The sequence below is a fragment of the Impatiens glandulifera genome, chromosome 3 (assembly GCF_907164915.1).
Source record: "Impatiens glandulifera chromosome 3, dImpGla2.1, whole genome shotgun sequence".
Taxonomy (NCBI): Eukaryota; Viridiplantae; Streptophyta; class Magnoliopsida; order Ericales; family Balsaminaceae; genus Impatiens; species Impatiens glandulifera.
Window position 1 is genome coordinate 44503336 of NC_061864.1, and position 20966 is coordinate 44524301.

At 32.6% G+C, this 20966-nt stretch overlaps 1 protein-coding gene across 1 annotated transcript; it reads right to left on the reverse strand.

Annotated features, from left to right (window-relative positions):
- Positions 1–10031: 10031 nt before the first annotated feature.
- LOC124931175 (coilin-like) lies at positions 10032–14247 on the reverse strand. Its single transcript, XM_047471571.1, has 13 exons — positions 13970–14247; positions 13741–13805; positions 13377–13652; positions 13100–13288; positions 12563–12632; positions 12094–12165; positions 11806–12013; positions 11691–11722; positions 11384–11569; positions 11213–11284; positions 10984–11133; positions 10416–10548; positions 10032–10312 (listed from the first exon to the last, which is right to left on the reverse strand). The coding sequence occupies exons 1-13, from the start codon at positions 14156–14158 to the stop codon at positions 10062–10064; spliced, it is 1893 nt and encodes a 630-aa protein (XP_047327527.1). The 5' UTR covers positions 14159–14247; the 3' UTR covers positions 10032–10061.
- Between the last annotated feature and the right edge of the window lie 6719 nt (positions 14248–20966).

Consider the following 20966-nt stretch of genomic DNA (forward strand, 5'->3'; position numbering starts at 1 on the left):
AAATCCCTAGGACCACAGGAAAGACCAATTCCGGTGGCTGAACAACCACCGTTAATGGACTATGAACGCCAGATGGCTGAAGTTCAAGCCATGCAGACAAAGATGTAATCCAAGCTATATAAAATGGCTAAGGGAAAAAGCACTAAAGAACACTATGAATGGAAGGATGTTATGAAGACTATTGAATGAGCAGTCATTCCATTGCGCATAAAATTACCATCCATATCCAAGTACGTCGGAAAAAGTTATTAGTCTGTCTTTTTCAAAATGTACACTTATGCAATAACCCCATTACGACTTGGAGAACTTCCCAATACCTCGATGACTCTGCTCTACATTAGTATCACTAATAAAAGGTAGTGTATTTACAAACTACCAAGGAATTGGTTACAACGTTCATAGAATGATTCTCTATGCACCTCAACCTAGAATGACCATAAAAGAGGTTGAAGAATATCAAACAAGGATAAATTTTAAATTCTCCATGTTCATCGAAAGATGGAAAGATGTCACTGAGAAAATTGATTCCCTCCTAAGTGAACAACGATAGATCGACATGATCTTGGAAAGTGTTAACGGGTAATATTCTGTTAGATTCACCGTCAAAACTTTTTAGAATATGAAGAAGTTGCTGAAAACCAGCAATAATCTAGATTATGCTATTGAGAAAGAAAGAAGAGAGAGAAAAGCAGTCAAAGCTTCCCCACCTCCTAGTCGTTTCCTAAGAAAGGAAAAGACAAAAGTACACTAGGTAACAACTTTCTGGTAAGAATGTCCTCTTTAGAAGGAGAGCCTAAGCAAGCCTCCACAGGCTAAGACGGACACATCAACCCCAACTGAACTCACATCTCCAAAGCCATCTATACCAACTAGAGTCTTTGATGACCTAAGAATGCCTTTGAGTCAGGTTATGAAGATTCTCTGAGAGAAGAATCTTATCAAATCCCTCGTCTTGAGAGCAAACATACCACTCTTGGAAATACAAGAATTCTTGGTGCAATTATCACCAAGAAAAGGGCCAAATTACTAATAGTTGTAGTGCCCTTAAACATCTATTTCAAGATTTGATTGACTAGAATATCATTGCCAAGCCTTAAATAGTTAAAAATCCACTTCCGGATCACCAATTCAATATGCTCACAACTAACGAAGCATCTTTTAATACTGATGTGTTACTAGACCCAATCCATAGCATTGAACTAGAAATCAATATTATTGGTCTATGGACCAATAAGAAGTCCAAAGCCCATACCAATAAAACTTATGAATGGTGGAAGTCAAAAACGACTCTCCACACCCATGCCCTGATAGATATCGCGGAAACACGCAATGGAATTGATTTCCAACCAGCGTTCATGAAAACTACAACAGCCAGTGTTCCATCAAGATTTCAGACAACGTGCACGCTCTGATTTCAGACAACATGCAACACTTCCAAGGAAAAGTGTTGCAATTGCTCGATGAGTTCAAGATCCAGCATCATAATTCATCGCCCTATAGACCCCAAACCAACGGTGCGGTCGAAGCGGCGAATAAAAATGTTATTAGGATCATCAAGAAGATGACCATCACGTACAAGGACTAACACAAAAAAATGTCATATGCCTTATGGGGATATCGTACAACCACTAGAACCTCAACGGATGAAACTCCTTACTCACTAGTTTATGACATGGACATTGTACAACCCATTGAAATTGAGATTACGACTTTAAGAATACTCTTAGAAATCCATGTTATTGAAGAAGAATAACTTAAGTCTCGATATGATCAACTAACGTTAATGGAAGACAAGAAGTTAAACGCTTTCAATAGAAAGGTAAAACCTAGAAACCTCAAAGAAGGTGATCTGATTCTCAAATGAACACGTGAACTCCTAGACCCTAGGAGAAAATTTCATCCCCAATAGGAAAGACCCTTCCTAATCAAGAAAATTCTCTTAGGAGGAGTTCTCCACATATTTACTATAAAAGGCGAAGAATTTATTGCCCTTAGCAATCTGGACGTACTTAAAAGATATTTTGTATAATATTAAGCTACGTTCAAAATGGTTCACATATCAACTTTAAAATAAGCTTATTTCAACATAATACAATCCCAAGTTTTATAAAACTTGCACCTGAACCAATGACTCATGATCGAACTATGATAGACCTAATTGTTCTCAGCATGCAAATAAAGGAGAGAAGATACGTAGATAACTTGCATGTTTGCAGGCCCGGTCTCATTTAAATAAATAAAACCCCTAACCCTTCATCAAAAGAAAGAGAAAAACTTTTGAGAAAGGAAGAAAACCTTGATCCCATCCTAAAACCAATGTGACCGATTTTAGGAAACAAGTAGGAGAAAAGCTAAAAGTATCGTTTCCATCTGAGGGATATTCTCAAAAATTAAACCGAGGATTTCACGATGACTCTGATTCAAAAGATATCAGTCATAAGCTCTTTTTCGTTTGTAAGCGATTATCTTAATTGAGAAACGAGTGGCTGATATTTCGAGTAGTTGATATTTCCTAATTCGTTGAAGGAATTTTTAAAGGTTTTGGACATGTCCTTCTCGATCCTTCGATTTGACAATCATGTTGTCAACATATACTTCTACTTCCTTGTGAATCATGTCATGAAGGATCATAATTTTTTCCATTTGATAAATGGATCTCGCATTCTTAAGGCCAAAAGGCATGACACGATAACATAAGGTTCCTACTTCTGGTATGAACGTAGTATTTTCTTTGTCTTGTGGGGCCAACATGATTTTTTTGTATCCTGGAAATTCGTCAATGAATGATAACAATTCATGACCGACAACATGGTCGACCAATATGTGGATGTGTGGTAGTGGAAAGTGATATTTAGGGTTGGCCCTATTCAGATCCTGATAATCTACACACACACGTTTTTACCTTCTTTCTTCAGAACGAGAACTACATTGGTTATCTAGGTAGGATATTCTACTACCTCGAGAAATCCAGCTTTTAGTTGCTTTTGGACATCTTCTTGGATATTAGTCACGACTTCCTCTTTCATCCTTCCGAAATTTTACTTTAGTGGCTTAGCGTCTAGATATAGAGGAATGTAATGTTGTGTGATCTTTGGATCAATTCCTAGCACATCCTTGTATGACCAGGCGAAGACGTCTTTATTGGATTTTAATAGCTCAACTAACTCCAAACGTTCTTGTGGACTTAAAGTTTGGCGTCGGTCATGTTTAAATTGATTTCGATTGTCTTTTCCGTTGATGAGACAATCTCATCCTTGGTTTCTAAGAAGTGTTTGGTTTCGAAGTTTATATTAGAGTAAAAGGAAAGATTATTTCTACTCATACATTCGAAGTCAACTTCTAATGATACATCAAGGGTTTATTACATGTAAGAAAAGATGATCTGACGATATCATTGTTCTCAGATTTCTTATAATGTATAATACTTAACATCTCTATACATATGAGAGGAGAAAGAGTTCCATTTTCGTCGATCAAAGTATCGACGAATGAAAGGGAATCGGTTTATTGGAGACCGGAAGAGTTGGCTTCCTGAGATGGATCAACTGTCTTGGGGATCAGGGAATAACGCCAATAATCCTTTCTTTTTCTAATCACACAAATAGAACGGTTAGAATTATGAGGACAGTTTGAAAAAATTTCGAGACCTTGAAAAATGTCTCTATAAATCTAGATTGATAAAGGTTTTGGGGAAGCCAAAGTATAGGGTGTTTTATCCCTCGCGGATGAAATGTCCATTCAAGGTTGGAGAAATAGATATGCGTCGTTTGGATATCCTCTTCTTGTGGATTTCTTCGAATCCTGCAAGAACATATCTTAAACAGCGGCGCTCCATGTTATATATCCTACAGGAATGGTGGCATGCCATTGGCGTTTGGGCTTAAGCCCTTGCTAGGGAAATATCCCATTTTCCGTATCATTCTAATATAGGGGAGGTTAAACGTACTAAAGTCAAAGTGTGTGGATGAGTCCTTACCTTCTAGGAATATCAAACATATCTTAAACCCGCTTAGTTCAATCTAGGTGTGTCAAGACGAGGGTCTTGAAGTTTTGAAGTGACTCCCAAGAAGGGAGAGTCAAGAAAGGAATCCTGAGCAATTGATGCATCGGAAACAAGCGAAATCAGAAGAAGCCAACGAAGATGACAATATAGTTTGGAAGATCTCTTTTCCAAATTTTCTTATTTTAGGATATTCAAAAAAACCTTCAAACTTTAAGTCTTTTAAATTTGTCTAGGAACTTTATTTCTAAATAATTTATTAATTCGTAATTAAATTAGCCCCTGAACTTCAAGTGGACTGAATCAGCTAAAAACCATTAATAGTGTTTTGATTGTTTTTGAGTCAACTTGACGAAATAGGGATGAATCATCCATATTGAAGTATGAGAAATGATCATCGTGGTAGTGATCATTTCAGCCTTTACATTAGCCGAAATGGTTGACTGTAGGTTATATTTCATCTTTGAGAAATCAAAGACGGAAGCTCATCTTTATCCTTCCGACGATCGCGGTGAAGAAGATGGTGGCGCTCAAAACAGCGTCGTTATGGGCACGTTTCATGTTCCGTTAGCGTTCTGCCAAGCATCGTTGCGTTTAAATGGACGACGCTAAAGTCCAGTTAGTTGATCCAATGCATCTCGGGTGCACACTTCCTCTGCTACAATGGGCTATGAGGGCGCTCCTTGGGTGTTGGATGAAAATCCAATGTCCATCTGATGGTTGCGGGTTTGGCTGTAGTCTTTTCACATAATTTCGGCTACACCTGATTACAAATTTATTTTTTATTTTAAAAACATAAGGGTGTGTTTGATAGCCCTGGAATTGGCATTGGAATTGGAATTGGAGGGTCCAATTCCAATTCTTATGTTTGTTAGACACTTTAATATTAAGAATTGGAATTGGAATTAGAATTCCAATAGAATTCAATATAGTGTAATTTGATAGTTCTCAATTCCTATCTTTTTAGGTCGGAATTGTAATTCCAAATTAACACGTTTTTCATGTTTTTGACATTTTTAACACGTTTTTCACACATTAAACACGTTTTACACGTTTTTAACACGTTTTTTTACACGTTTAACATATTTTCATATTTTGGCACGTTTAACACGTTTTTGGCACGTTTAATACGTTTTTGGCACGTTTAACACGTTTTCGACACATTTAACACGTTTTTCACGTTCTTGACACGTCTAACACGTTTTTGACACGTTTAACATGATTTTCACATTTTTAACACGTTTAATACGTTTTTGGCACGTTTAACACGTTTTTGTCACGTTTAACACGTTTTGACACATTTAACACGTTTTTCACGTCCTTGACATGTTTAACACGTTTTTGACACATTTAACACGTTTTTCACGTCTTTGACACGTTTAACACGTTTTTGACACGTTTAACATGATTTTCACGTTTTTAACACGTTTTTGACACGTTTAACATGTTTTTTATGTTTAGGCACATTTTGCACGTTTTGGCACGTTTAACAAGTTTTTAACATATTTAACACGTTTTTGACGCGTTTAACACGTTTTCACGTTTTTAACACATGTAACACGTTTTTTACGTTTTTGACATGTTTAACGCGTTTTCACGTTTTTGACACATTTAACACGTTTTTTTACGTTTTTGACACGTTTACCACAATTTTGACACGTTTTACACTTTTTTCACGTTTTGGCACGTTTAACAAGTTTTTCACATATTTAACACGTTTTTGACGCATTTAACACGTTTTCACGTTTTTGACACATGTAACACGTTTTTTTACGTTTTTGACATGTTTAACGCGTTTTCACGTTTTTGACACATTTAACATGTTTTTTTACGTTTTTGACACGTTTACCACAATTTTGACACGTTTTACACGTTTTTCACGTTTTGGCACGTTTAACAAGTTTTTCACATATTTAACACGTTTTTGACGCGTTTAACACGTTTTCACGTTTTTGACACATGTAACACGTTTTTTTATGTTTTTGACATGTTTAACGCGTTTTCACGTTTTTGACACATTTATCACGTTTTTTTACGTTTTTGACACGTTTACCACAATTTTGACACGTTTTACATGTTTTCACGTTTTGGCACGTTTAACAAGTTTTTCACATATTTAACACGTTTTTGACACGTTTAACACGTTTTCACGTTTTTGACACATTTAACACATTTTTTTATGTTTTTGACACGTTTACCACATTTTTGACACGTTTTGGCACGTTTAACAAGTTTTTCACATGTTTAACACGTTTTTGACACGTTTAACACGTTTTCACGTTTTTGATACATTTAACACATTTTTTTACGTTTTTGACACGTTTAACATGTTTTCACGTTTTTAACACATTTTAACACTTTTTTTTACGTTTTTGACACGTTTACCACATTTTTGACACGTTTAATACGTTTTTCACGTTTTGGAATGTTTAACACATTTTTCACATGTTTGGAACGTTTAACACGTTTTCATTTTTTCTAACACGTTTAAAACGTTTTTAACACGTTTAAAACGTTTTTAACACGTTGACACGTTTCACATGTTTTTTACGTTTTTGACACGTTTGATACATTTCTAACACATTTAACACGTTTAACACGTGAAAAACGTGAAAAACGTGAAAAACGTGTGAAAACGTGTGAGAAGCGTGAAAACGTGAAAATCGTGTGAAAACGTGTGAAAAACGTGAAAACGTGTGAAAAACTTGAAAACGTGTGAAAAACGTGTTAAAACGTTTAGAAAACGTGAAAACGTTTGAAAACGTGTTAAAACGTGTAAAACGTGTTAAAACGTGAGAAAAACGTGAAAATGTGAAAAATGTGTGAATAATGTGTGAAAAACGTGTTGTAATGTGTGAAAAACGTGTGAATAATGTGTGAAAAACGTGTTGTAATGTGTGAAAAACGTGAAAACGTGTGAAAACGTGTAAAACCGTGTGAAAACGTGAAAACGTGTAAAAAACGTGTGAAAACGTGAAAAACGTGTGAAAAACGTGAAAAACATGTGAAAAACGTGAAAAACGTGTTAAAACGTGTTAAAACGTGAAAACGTGAAAAAACGTGTGAAAAACGTGTGAAAATGTGTGAAAATGTGTGAAAAACGTGAAAAACGTGTGAAAACGTATAGAAAACGTGAAAACGTTTGAAAACATGTTAAAACGTGTGAAAAACGTGAAAAACGTGAAAAACGTAAAAACGTGAAAAACGTGTAAAACGTGTTAAAACGTGTGAAAAACGTGAAAACGTGTGAAAAACGAGAAAACGTGAAAAACGTGTGAATAATGTGTGAAAAACGTGAAAAACGTGTTGTAATGTGTGAAAAACGTGAAAACGTATTAAAACGTGTAAAAACGTGAAAACGTGTAAAAAACGTGTGAAAACGTGAAAAACGTGTGAAAAACGTGAAAAACATGTGAAAAACGTTTAAAAAACGTGAAAAACGTGAAAAACGTGAAAAACGTGTGAAAACATGAAAAAACGTGTGAAGATGTGTGAAAAACGTGAAAAACGTGTGAAAACGTGAAAAACGTGAAAAACGTGTTAAAAACGTGTGAAAACGTGTTAAAACGTGAAAACGTTTGAAAACGTGAAAAACGTGTTAAAACGTGTGAAAAACGTGAAAAACGTGAAAAACGTGTAAAACGTGAAAAACGTGAAAAACGTGTGAATAGTGTGTGAAAACGTGTGAAAACCGTGAAAAACGTGTTGTAATGTGTGAAAAACGTGAAAACGTATTAAAACGTGTAAAAAACTTGAAAACGTGTGAAAACGTGTAAAAAACGTGTGAAAACGTGAAAAACGTGACAAAACATGTGAAAAACATGTGAAAAACGTGAAAAACGTTTGAAAAACGTGAAAAACATGTGAAAACGTGAAAAACGTGTGAAAAACGTGAAAAATGTGTGAAAATATGAAAAACGTGTTAAAACGTGTGAAAAATGTGAAAAACGTGTGAAAATGTGAAAAAATGTCAAAAACGTATTAAACGTGCCAAAACGTCAAAAACATATTTTAAAAGTTAACATTTTGAACCGATATTTTATTTTACAAACATTGGAATTAAAATTGAATTACAATTCTATCATTTTCCCAAACATAGGAATTGGAATTGAATTACAATTCTATCCTTTTTCCAAACATAGGAATTGAATTGTAATTCAATGCCAATTCTCATGGAATTGGAATTAGAATTCCAATGCCAATTCCAATTCCAATTCCAATTCCCCATCATCAAACACACCCTAAGGGTTTTTTGAAATTGATTTTTTGAAATTGATAAAATGGGTACCTCATTTATCCTAAATTATTCATTTTAATCCCTAATGTTTTTTCCTTAAATTATTTTAAGATAAATGAGTTTAACATTTATCCCAAATAATTTTATTTTTTTTATTTTGGCCATTTTTTAAAATTATTTAGATTTTAATTATCAAAATAATTAATCTAATTAATTGTTTTAATTGAGTTTTGACAATGTTAATTATTTTAATTTTATTCATTTAAAGATAAATCAAAATAATTATTTTAATTTTATAAATTGGTGTGTATTTTTAGTGCTTAAAAATATTTTTATTATTTAAATAATTATGTGTTATAGAGAAAATATATTTTTTATTTTTTATTATTTAAATAATTACATGTATTAATAATATATAAACAAAATATAATAATTAATTATAAATATTATTTTATTAGAAAAAATGTAAGATATAATTATCCCTTCATATGACAAATTTATATATATATATATATATATATATATATATAACAAAATTATATATAAATATATTTAAGATTTTCTTAACATAATTAATATATTTAAAATGATTTGTTTCTAATTTATATAAATAAATATAATAAACTAATTTTGTTTAATTTTTGTCTTATTATATATTAAGATGAGTTATATTTTTAATATATCAAAACTATCAAATAGAAAATATTTAATTTTTTATATACTGAACAAATAGTAAGATATGTGACTAATACCAAAATATTAAATATCAGTACGATAAAAAATATAAGAATTTTAAAATTGAGTATATTGTTATATATCAAAATAATATTTATAAATAATTAAGTTTTAATTTGTATTTCAAGAACTAGATTAGCAGAAATTATAAACTTCTGAATAAAATAAAATAACCACTCAATTAACCAGTTTTAATATTATATTTTAATTTTTTTAAAACAGATTTATGGTTGAACTCTAAAAGTATTTATTCTTTTTCATGATCAAATGTTATTTATATTTTATCGAAATAACAGTAATAGCTATAACTGTATAAATAAAAAATTACAAAATTTCGGTATAAAGTAAGAACCATCTCTATATATCTTCACTCTAACATCGTACTCTTTGATAAAAAAATATTTTTTATTTAAATGTTTTATAAATTAATTTTAGTTTCATGTTATATTTTTATTCGAGGTTAATATAATATAATATTTAATCTTAGACTTGTTAATGCATAAGTTAATTCTAATTATAAATAACCAAAATATTAAAAAAAAAGAAAAGAATAATAATTAGAATATACATATATATATTTCTTTATTTATGTTAAATCAACATTTCATCTTTCATTGGTTCATACATTTCTTATAAATATCCTTATATGATTAGTAAAAATTTCTCATTATCTTTTAATTAATTTATATCAACTTTTATAGTTTAGAAACTTGAATAAATTGTCTTTAAAATTATTCTCAAGAATTTATATTTTTTTTTTATAAACTGTTTAAATAATTTAACATCTAGATTATCCATTATTTCTTTTGATTTTTTAAATATTATTTTGAACTATTTACTAAATTAAATAAGAATTAATTCTTTACAAAAAAAAAAAAAAGATCATCTTTTACATTCTTTTTTCTTTCATAAGATCCAAACATGAAAACTTACAATGCATAATTAAATACATTTACATAGGAAGCTAGCTGCTAGCACCATAAAGGAAAATGCTTACATAGAAGAGAACAGTATCCAAGAAAGTCATCAAACCTGAACAAAAACACACCACCAAAACCTGAACAAAAACACACCACCAACAAAATATGATTATTTTCTGCTCTTAGAGAAGCTGTGGTAGGGTCTGGGTGGTGCGCCACCAGTAAATGCTTTATAAGATGACCACGAGCTCTTGCCAAAAGTAGTATTAATATTCCTACTACCCCAATGGGTACTTTTTGGGTTTCCACTGTAGTGACCTACAGGTTTGCCTAGACTATTTATAGTGTTACTACCCCAGACACTCTTCTTGGCACTAAGAGTCTTGCTCATTTCTTCCCAACGGTTAGTTTCTTTTTTATCTATTGAAAAGGAAAGAAAAAACTCAGTTAGTAGCAGAAATTTTGTGTTCTCTGCAGCACAGTATAGATGCATAATGCAGTTCATCCACGTTATTCTAGGCACCTGAGGTGGCAGCATTAACAGGGATCAATGTATTCCAATCAAGATCATTACTGCCCCTTCCATTAACAGCTTCAGCAGGATCATGGTTGCTGGGCTTGAAAATTCGTACATCAATCAATGAAGAAAAATCAATCTGCAGAGGCAAAGTTACAATGACCATCATCAACAAGGGAAATAACATAGCAGTGGTTGCTTAATTTCTAGACGTTTTACTTGATTTACCGTTGAGATAAATCTCCAAAATTATTTATTATTTGATTGAAGAAAAATCATTTTGCAGTTTTATTAGCAAGTAAAGGGATGTAACACAGAGCGCGTGTGTGTGTGTCTGGTTGAATTCCTATATGTAAAATTAAATATGATTTACCAAATTATTATTATGTTGTCTCATGGAAGCATCATGTATTTTCTTATTCTCAAGCAAAGATATGCCTTCTAGACAAAATAAAAAAACAAAGAATCCTAAAAAGTTAGCTAACTGGTCTCTGAAGTGAAAAAAATATAAGAAAAACGGTCCTCTAGAATAATGGCAGAAGAGTTCATAAGTAGCACATAGATTGAGGATAACCTCTAAAGATCCATCTTCCTTATAAAGAGAGTCTTCTCGTTGCTCTGAGACATCATCATCTGCCTTCTTCTCCTCAACAATAGGATATTCTGAGACTGGAGTTAACAGAACCACATTTGATTCAGCATCACATCTTGACGTCTTTCCAACCTGAAATGTACAAGGAATTTTGAATTCAACTGTCTAAACATATTTACCATTCATTTTACGGAAAACTTAAAATGAATACCCGAAAAGAAGAAAGCATAGGTGTCCAAGTTGAAGATAATTCAAGAAGACGATAAGCAATTAAATCACCATTCTGCAAAAGAAACAACCACCATTTTCTCCAAATGTTGAAAACACAAAGCCATCCTTCAGCAACTCAAAGATCCGTAAAAGAAGATGAAAATCAACCAACCTGAGGCAGTGTTGAAAGTGGTGCTAGGTTTTCAAAGTTCATAGGTTCAATTAGATGAGATTCTTTATCAGAAGAAGATCTATTGTTTAAGTCTTTAGAGTCAATAACTCTTTTAGCTGGGAATTTCTCTTTACCCCACTTCTGACCCTTTTCCTTGCTGGTGATTCCATTCCACTGAAATGATTCCTATTTTGCATAATCCCATCATTAATATTCAGTAGTTTGTTCAAATTTACCATTTAATAGTAACTGATTAATGCAGCATAAATCAAATCAAATCAAAAGTAGGGATTATTTTTTAACATACCAGTGGTATTGGATTATCCTGGACAATGTGGTCTGTAGAAGAGCACAAACTGGCTCAATAGTGAAAAGAATAATGATGATAAATTCATAATGGCTCAAGGTTTAGATGGGCAAACCTTTTTCCAGGGGCTCAAAGCGAATATGTCCTGGTCTAATAATGATAGGAACAATGTCACCATCTACTTCACTATAATGATCTGGTCCATGACATTTAATAGGATTCTTCAGTTTGTCCTTTTCAAAGGATTGGTACTCTGTAGGATTCTTCTGCATCTCCTTTTCGGGAGATTGCTCCTCATTTTTTGAGACCTTTGACCTTTCGATCTGTCACATGGCTCAAAATTAGATAGGAAAAAGATATAGGGAAAATTGGAATGATACTGGTAATAATGGCAAGTCACCACATTATTTTCAGCTTCCCGTAATTCCTTCAGAAATTTCCTTTTGGCATATTTTCGCCTAGAACTTCTGCTAACCTGAAAAACCGAGCATCAAATAAACAGTCAGCTGAAAATGAAACATCTCAATAATACATCACATATCCTTTCAACTATCAAATCACTTAATTCATCAACAAAAACCAAAATACCCTTGCTTTATTTTTTACAAAATTTCAATTTTGAATACAAAAGGACATTTTAGTAAATTAACCCAAAAAATCCCAAAAAAATCCACTTTTTCAACTAACAAGATTTTGATTTCATAACCTTCAAGAATACACAAATAACCCCACATCAAATGAGCTCTAAGTATCTCTTATCATGAATACCATGACCACTCAGTATGCCTAATAAGTACTATTTCCATATAAAGAGCACAAAGTTCACATGTCAAAGGTCATTAAGTAACATAACAATGAAGGGTTGTTCATACCTTTCTAGTTGAGTCAGGTAAATCACGTGACTTCATGATGACTGTACCCTTTCTTCCAGGATGATTAACACTACAGAATAGATAATTACATGCATATTTCATAAAATTACAATATATCATGAAATGAACACACATATATAGTGACATGCACATGAATACTATTTTCCATATGAATATTTTTCAAATACATAGAATGCAAAGGTTCTGTATCAGCTTATATAAATGGAACAAAGCAACCTCACAAACAAAAGTAGTCCAAGAGTTGAAATGAATGTTGCTTCTTCAATTTTGTTTTGTTAGTAAATATAAACTTTTAATAAAATTCATAGGCAATGTTATCCACCAAAATGACAAAAACTATAGAATGAAGAACAAATTATTGAATTACACAACAGTGGGCAATTTCAAATAAGTAAAGACAATAGTTGGATGAATATGCGATTTCTAAATAAGCAAATTGAAAAATATCACAAACTCGTACAAATCAGGTGTTGCGATGCAATATTTATAGAGATGCAGCAGAAAATGAAGAACTACCTCTTTTTCCTCTTTGAGGGTTGCTCCTTGATGCTTTTAGCACCAATGAAAATAGATTCCTTGCATGAAATCTCAACGGTTGGTACTTCCTCATCCTTGCTTATATTCATCTCCGTCTGGATCTTGCCATTCTCATAATCCTTGCTGGTTTCAAAATCTTCAGTGATCGTGTTGCACTTTCTCTTCTTGCTACATGACACAAAGGTGATAAGCATGTGAATATGGGGAACATGTACATTAAAATTAAAATAAATATATATATATATATATAGCATGCCTAGCACTCGGAAGACTTTCTGTTGCTTTTCTTTTCTTTGAAAACTCGACTTCAACAGGATTCTCCACATGTAAAGCATCCTCAGCCCTAGTACCTTCCATTTCTGAATCACTTTCATAACCACCAGCTTCTTTTCCAAACTCCTCATTTGCCAAAAGTGGAATAGCAGCAGGCTCTGGTTGCTTGGCCATAATATCTTTGTTATGCAACACAAGTTGCCATTCAGGTTCCCCTGCTTTGATAATATTAGATGCCTTGAATACTTTCTTCTTGACACTGTCACAATGCCAAACAAAACAATCAAGTCAAAACTAGAGAATAGGTTTGTACATTCAGTCTCATTTCAAATGTTCATCAACCTGACCTGATTACATCTTTGTCATTTAAGATACCCACTGATTCAAACGGCGGCAGTACAAACCCATCCATCTGAATCTCTCGATTAAGCATGCAATACAATGTCATAAAATAATATATATATGGTGAAGTGGTGAAGCCCATAAAAATAACAATTTCTCTTTTTTTTACCAAACGAGTTCGATTAGTCAAATGAATAGAGTTTGAAGAAGTAGATAATGGGTAGCCTAACATACCGATAGTACGATTCCATTAGGGCAAGTGTGAGCGAGTTGAAACGCTTCAATAAGATAGTATGAGACATCAGAGATGGTCTTATGTTGAGGACTGAGGAGAAGCCAGCTTCGTTTCAATCGCTCCGATTTCTGTAATTTGCTCAGAATGTGGCGATCTTCAAACGACACTCGAAGTCTTATTGTCCCCATGGTTCACGACATGTAAAGCTAGCGTCTGTCGGAATGGGAGAGAGGAGGATTCTCCTGCCTAGTAGACTAGTAGTCTTTCCTTGATTCCTTCTCTTTCAAAACCCTACAGTTTTATAAATTGTTTACTTCAATTTTTAGTATGATAAATTAATTCAAATACTAAATCAAAATTTACTGTTACAAATTAAACTAGCATTTAGCCCGTGCATTTGCACGAGTAATAATATAAAAACCGTGAAAAAAAATTACGGATAACATTTTTTATTTTATTTTTAACCGTTTTAAGTTTATGGGTGAGTCAACCCACAATCCGACCCAATTATCCATTTACTCAACATCATTATATATTAGTTAGTTAAAAAGTTAAACTTATATTAATATTAAAACGTCCCGCGTTTATCAAATTTGGTGTTGAATTTAAAATATAAAGTCTTTATAGCCTAGTTGATTAAAAAGTTGTACTTGTTTTGTTAGGTTGCAAGTTCGAAACATACCTCTAGCATTTTTAATTTTATTTTTAAACGTTTTAAATTTAAAAACAGGTCAACCGACAATCCGACCCAAGTATCCAAATTAACCACAGCTCTCGACCCGGCAATCCGGACACTTTAAAAATTAAGCATCATTATATATATATAGATTAGTTAGTTAGAAAGTTGAACTTATATTAATAATAAAACGTCCCGCGTTTATCAAATTTGGTGTTGAATTTAAAATATAAAGTCTTTGTAGCCTAGTTGGTTAAAGAGTTGTACTTGTTTTGTTAGGTTGCAAGTTCGAAACATACCTCTAGCATTTTTAATTTTACTTTTAACCGTTTTAAATTTAAAAACGGGTCAACCGACAATCCGACCCAAGTATCCAAATTAACCACAGCTCTCGACCCGGCAATCCGGACACTTTAAAAATTAAGCATCATTATATATATATAGATTAGTTAGTTAAAAAGTTGAACTTATATTAATATTAAAACGTCCCGCGTTTATCAAATTTGGTGTTGAATTTAAAATATAAAGTCTTTATAGCCTAGTTGGTTAAAGAGTTGTACTTGTTTTGTTTGGTTGCAAGTTCGAAACATACCTCTAGCATTATTAATTTTATTTTTAACCGTTTTAAATTTAAAAACGGGTCAACCCACAATCCGACCCAAGTATCCAAATTAACCACAGCTCTCGACCCGGCAATCCGGACACTTTAAAAATTAAGCATCATTATATATATATAGATTAGTTAGTTAAAAAGTTGAACTTATATTATTATTAAAACGTCCCGCGTTTATCAAATTTGGTGTTGAATTTAAAATATAAAGTCTTTGTAGCCTAGTTGGTTAAAGAGTTGTACTAGTTTTGTTAGGTTGCAAGTTCGAAACATACCTCTAGCATTTTTAATTTTATTTTTAACCGTTTTAAATTTAAAAACGGGTCAACCCACAATCCGACCCAAGTATCCAAAATAACCACAACTCTCGACCCGGCAATCCGGACACTTTAAAAATTAAGCATCATTATATATATATATATAGATTAGTTAGTTAAAAAGTTGAACTTATATTATTATTAAAACGTCCCGCGTTTATCAAATTTGGTGTTGAATTTAAAATATAAAGTCTTTGTAGCCTAGTTGGTTAAAGAGTTGTACTAGTTTTGTTAGGTTGCAAGTTTGAAACATACCTCTAGCATTTTTAATTTTATTATTAACCGTTTTAAATTTAAAAACGGGTCAACCCACAATCCGACTCAAGTATCCAAATTAACCACAGCTCTCGACCCGGCAATCCGGACACTTTAAAAATTAAACATCATTATATATATATAGATTAGTTAGTTAAAAAGTTGAACTTATATTAATATTAAAACGTCCCGCGTTTATCAAATTTGGTGTTGAATTTAAAATATAAAGTCTTTGTAGCCTAGTTGGTTAAAGAGTTGTACTTGTTTTGTTAGGTTGTAAGTTCGAAACATATCTCTAGCATTTTTAATTTTATTTTTAACCGTTTTAAATTTAAAAACGGGTCAACCCACAATCCGACCCAAGTATCCAAATTAACCACAGCTCTCGACCCGACAATCAGGACACTTTAAAAATTAAGCATCATTATATATATATAGATTAGTTAGTTAAAAAGTTGAACTTATATTAATATTAAAACGTCCCGCGTTTATCAAATTTGGTGTTGAATTTAAAATATAAAGTCTTTGTAGCCTAGTTGGTTAAAGAGTTATACTTGTTTTGTTAGGTTGCAAGTTCGAAACATACCTCTAGCATTTTTAATTTTATTTTTAACCGTTTTAAATTTAAAAACGGGTCAACCCACAATCCGACCCAAGTATCCAAATTAACCACAGCTCTCGAACCGGCAATCCGGACACTTTAAAAATTAAGCATCATTATATATATATAGATATGTAACATAAACCAAAGGGAAATTTGTGTTCAGAATTAGAAGAATTATGAGAAAAAAAAAATTCAAACATTATAGGACAAGAAGAAACAAAGATGGAAAAAAAATTATACTAGTATAGCTAACCGTCGAGACAAGATCGAAATTAAAAAACAAGATAAATAATTTTTTTTTTTAAAAAAAAACCTACAACAATATCTAGTCTAACTGCTCAATTGGACATTGTAGGGTGAGATTATATTCAGGGATCGTAACATTATCTCCCTTTTAAATATCCGTCGTCTTCAACGAAAAGATTTTGGCACGGTTTGCCTCCACGTTGACGACATTAAATGTTTATCACTTCAGCATCTTCCCATTTATGATGGTCTTCTATTTGTGCCCCTTCCCAATTTATCAACAACTGTCTTTTTATTTTCTCATTCGTCATGAAGTCTTGTTCATCCACAATATTCGAAGGCCCAAAATACTTGGGGTGAGAACTTTTGAAATAGCTTCTGGATTGTGCGTTGTCTATATGGATGTAGTTTCACCAATGCCCAGCCTCCCACCTCCAAAATGAACTCTTTCTTCTTTTGTCCTACAACTTCTTTATACGAATATGTATTATGCGCTCTTTGCAAATGGAATTTCAGGAGTTGAAGTGTGGCTTCCCTTGCTGCCAATGACACATCCACCTCTTTCACTCTCGAGTCTCCTACAACATATGGTGTGTGGATAGGGGTAGAGTGTTTGTATGGATGTATGAAAATTGGTGTTACACCACCATTCAGCCAAAAGGCAACTAGCACACCCAATCTTTTGGAGTTTGGTTGTCCATACATCGAAGATAAGTCACTAGGCACTTGTTGACAATCTCGGTCTGGTCATCCGTTTGGGGTGATAGGTTGTGGACAAAGTTTGTTGAACTCCTTATATCCTCAAGAACTTTCGCCAGAAAGTGCTCAAGAACACCTTGTCCCAATCGCTGATGATGGTTGTTGGCATTCCATGGAGCTTTGAAACGTTGACAAAACGATCGAACGAAGAGTTTAATGAAAACGTAAAGGATTTTATGAATACCTATAAGGTGGTATTCATAGAAAACATGAAATAATCGGCATTCGATCAAACAAAGATTTCAATAAAAACATGAAATCATGTGTGAATACCCACAAGGTAGTATTCACAACAAACATGAAAGCTGTCACCATTCGATCGTCAAAACGATCGAATGGAGATTTCAATGAAAACGTGAAAACTTGTGTGAACACCCACAATGTAGTATTCATAACATACATGAAAACAATCAACGTTCGAACAAAGAGTTCAATAAAAACGTGAAAGTATGTGTGAACACCCACAAGTTAGTATTCAAAATAAACATGAAAATAATCACCGTTTGGTTTTCACAACAATCGAATGAGGATTTCAATGAAAACGTGAAACATGTTTGACTACCCACTAGGCAGTATTCACAACAAACATGAAAATAATCAGTGTTCAATCGTCAAAATAATCGAAAGAATAGTTCAATGAAAATGTGAAGGCCTGCGTCAATACCCACAAGGTGGTATTTAAAAAAACATGAAAACAATCATCTGTGCATCTTCAAAACGATTAAATGTGTTTAATCATAATGAGAAATCATATGTGAATATCTACAAGGTGGTATTCCAAATAAACATGAAAACAATTAACGTTGAATTGTCAAAATGATTGAACGAAGATTCAATGAAAATGTGAAAACATCTGTTAATACCCTCAATGTGGTAATGTGGTATTCACAGCAAATACTAAAATAATCAACGTTCAATCGTTTAAACATTCGAACAAGAAGTTCAATGAAAATATAAAAGTATGTGTGAACACCCACAGTTAGTATTCACAACAAACATAAAAACAATCAACGTTCGATCGTCAAAACAATCAAATGAAGAGTTCAATGAAAATGTGAAAGTATGTGTGACTACCCACAATGCGGTATTCATAAAAAAACATGAAAAAATAGCGTTTAATCGTTAAAATACTCGAACAATGAGTTTAATGAAAATGTAAAATCTTGTTTGAATACCCACAAAACGATATTTATTGCAAACATGAACACGATCGAAATTCCATCGTCAAAACTATCGATCAAAGAGTTCAATGAAAGCATGTGTGAATATCCACAAGGCATGATTCATAGCAAACATGAAAATAATTAGTGTTTAATCGTCAAAACGATCAAATTAAGAGTTTTATGAAAATGTCAAATCTTGTGTGAATACCCACAAGGAGATATTAAAAAAACATGAATACAATCAGTGTTCAATCATCAAAACGATTGAACAAAGAGTTCAATGAAAACGTGAAGGCTTTTGTCAACACACAAGGTGGTATTCACAGCAAACATGAAAATAATCATTGTTACATCGTCAAAACGATCAAACGAAGTGATCAATAAAAACGTGAAAGCATTTGTGAATATCCACAAGGCGGTATTCACAACAAACATGTAAACAATCAACGTTCAATAGTCAAAACAATTGAATGAAGAGATCAATGAAAAATGAAAGCTTGTGTGAATACCTACAAGACATTATTCACATAAAACATGAACACAATAAACGTTCAATCATCAAAATGATCAAATGAAGAGTTCAATATAAACATAAAATTATGTGTGAATACCCACAAGTTGATATTCACAACAAAAAACAAATAATTAGCATTCCATCACCAAAATGATCGAACGTAGAACTCAATGAAAATGTAAAAGCTTGTGTGAATACCCATAAGGTAGTATTCATAGCAAAATTAAAATAATCAACGTTCAATCATGAAAACATTCGAAGGATGAGTTAATTAAAAATGTGAAAGTATGTATGAACACCGACAAGGTAGGATTAACAACAAATATTAAAATACTCTGTGTTCGATCGTCGAACCAAGAGTTCAAAGAAAATGTGAAACCTTGTGTGAACACCCACTATGCAGTATTCACAGCAAACATGAAAATAACCAACTTTCAATATTTAAAACGTTCGAACAAAGAGTTCAATAAAAATGTGAAAGTCTTTGAGAACACCCACAAAGTAGTATTCACAACAAACATTAAATAATCAGCGTTAGATCATCAAAACGATCAAACGAATAGTTCAATGAAAACGTGAAAGTATGTGTGAATACCTACAAGGAAGTATTAAAAGCAAACATGAAAACAATCAGCGTTCAATCGTCAAAATGATCGAATGAAGAGTTCAATGAAAATGTAAAAGCTTGTGTGAACACATATAAGGTACTATTCACAATAAAATGAACACAATCAACGTTCAATTGTGAAAACGTTCGAATGAAGAGTACAATGAAAATGTGTGAACACTCATAATGTTTTCAAAGGTAAACGTCTAGAAACCCGTCCAATGATGCACCAAAGACCATGTGTGCCATTCAGATTTTTAGTAGACATATATTTTGGCCCATGATATTTTCCTTCGATCAATTTTGACTCTCATTCACGATTTTTAAACATTTTCAAATCTTTAAGGCATGCTTGGTACGTGGTTTTTGTTCTCAGGATTGGGAAAGGGAATAAAATGAGATGTTTGGTTGGTAGTTTTAATTCTAGAATATTGATTTGATTCCTCGATACTCAGGAATTATCCAATCCACTCTAAATTGGGAGGAATGAATCTCATTCCAGAGCGATACACTTTCTCTCTCATTATCTTCACTCTCCTATTTTCTCTCTCATAATTATAATTATAATTATAACTAGTAAAAAATCCGTGCATTTGCACGGAGGTAAGTTAACACATATATTAACTAAAACAATATGTAAAAAAATGAAAATTAAAAAAAAATTGTTTTTTTCGTCTAAATAAATCGTCGTGTTCGTCGAACAACCACTAAATGCTTGTAGTTGTCCACGCTAATTAAATATACCATTCAAATGAATTCCCTTGTGTTATTTTTTGAGATTCTAATATCAATAGATATCTATATATATAATGATGTTTAATTTTTAAAGTGTCCGGATTGTCGGGTTGTCGGGTTGAGAACGGTGGTTAATTTAGATATATATGTGAGTGTAAATGGATACTTGGGTCGGATTGTGTGTTGACCCGCCCATAAAATTAAAACGGTTAAAAATAAAATTAAAAATGATATTTGTATGTTTCGAACTAGCAACCTAACAATACAAATACAACCATTTAACCAACAAGGCTAACAACACTTTATATTTAAGATTCAACACCAAATTTATGAGTGCGAGACATTTTAACAATAAAAGTTCAAATTTTTAACTAACTAATCTATATATATATAATGATGCTTAATTTTTAAAGTGTCCGGATTGTCGGGTCGAGAGCTGTGGTTAATTTGGATATATATGTGAGAGTTAATGGTTAGTTGGGTCGGATTGTTGGTTGACCCGCCCATAAA

Coding starts and splice junctions, on each gene's coding strand:
- LOC124931175 (XM_047471571.1), bottom strand. CDS start 14,158: ATGGGGACAATAAGACTTCGAGTGTCGTTTGAAGATCGCCACATTCTG. Junction 12,633..13,099: donor CCCTCAAAGAGGAAAAAGAG/GTAGTTCTTCAT, acceptor TCTATTCTGTAG/TGTTAATCATCCTGGAAGAA. Junction 12,014..12,093: donor TACGGGAAGCTGAAAATAAT/GTGGTGACTTGC, acceptor GCCATGTGACAG/ATCGAAAGGTCAAAGGTCTC.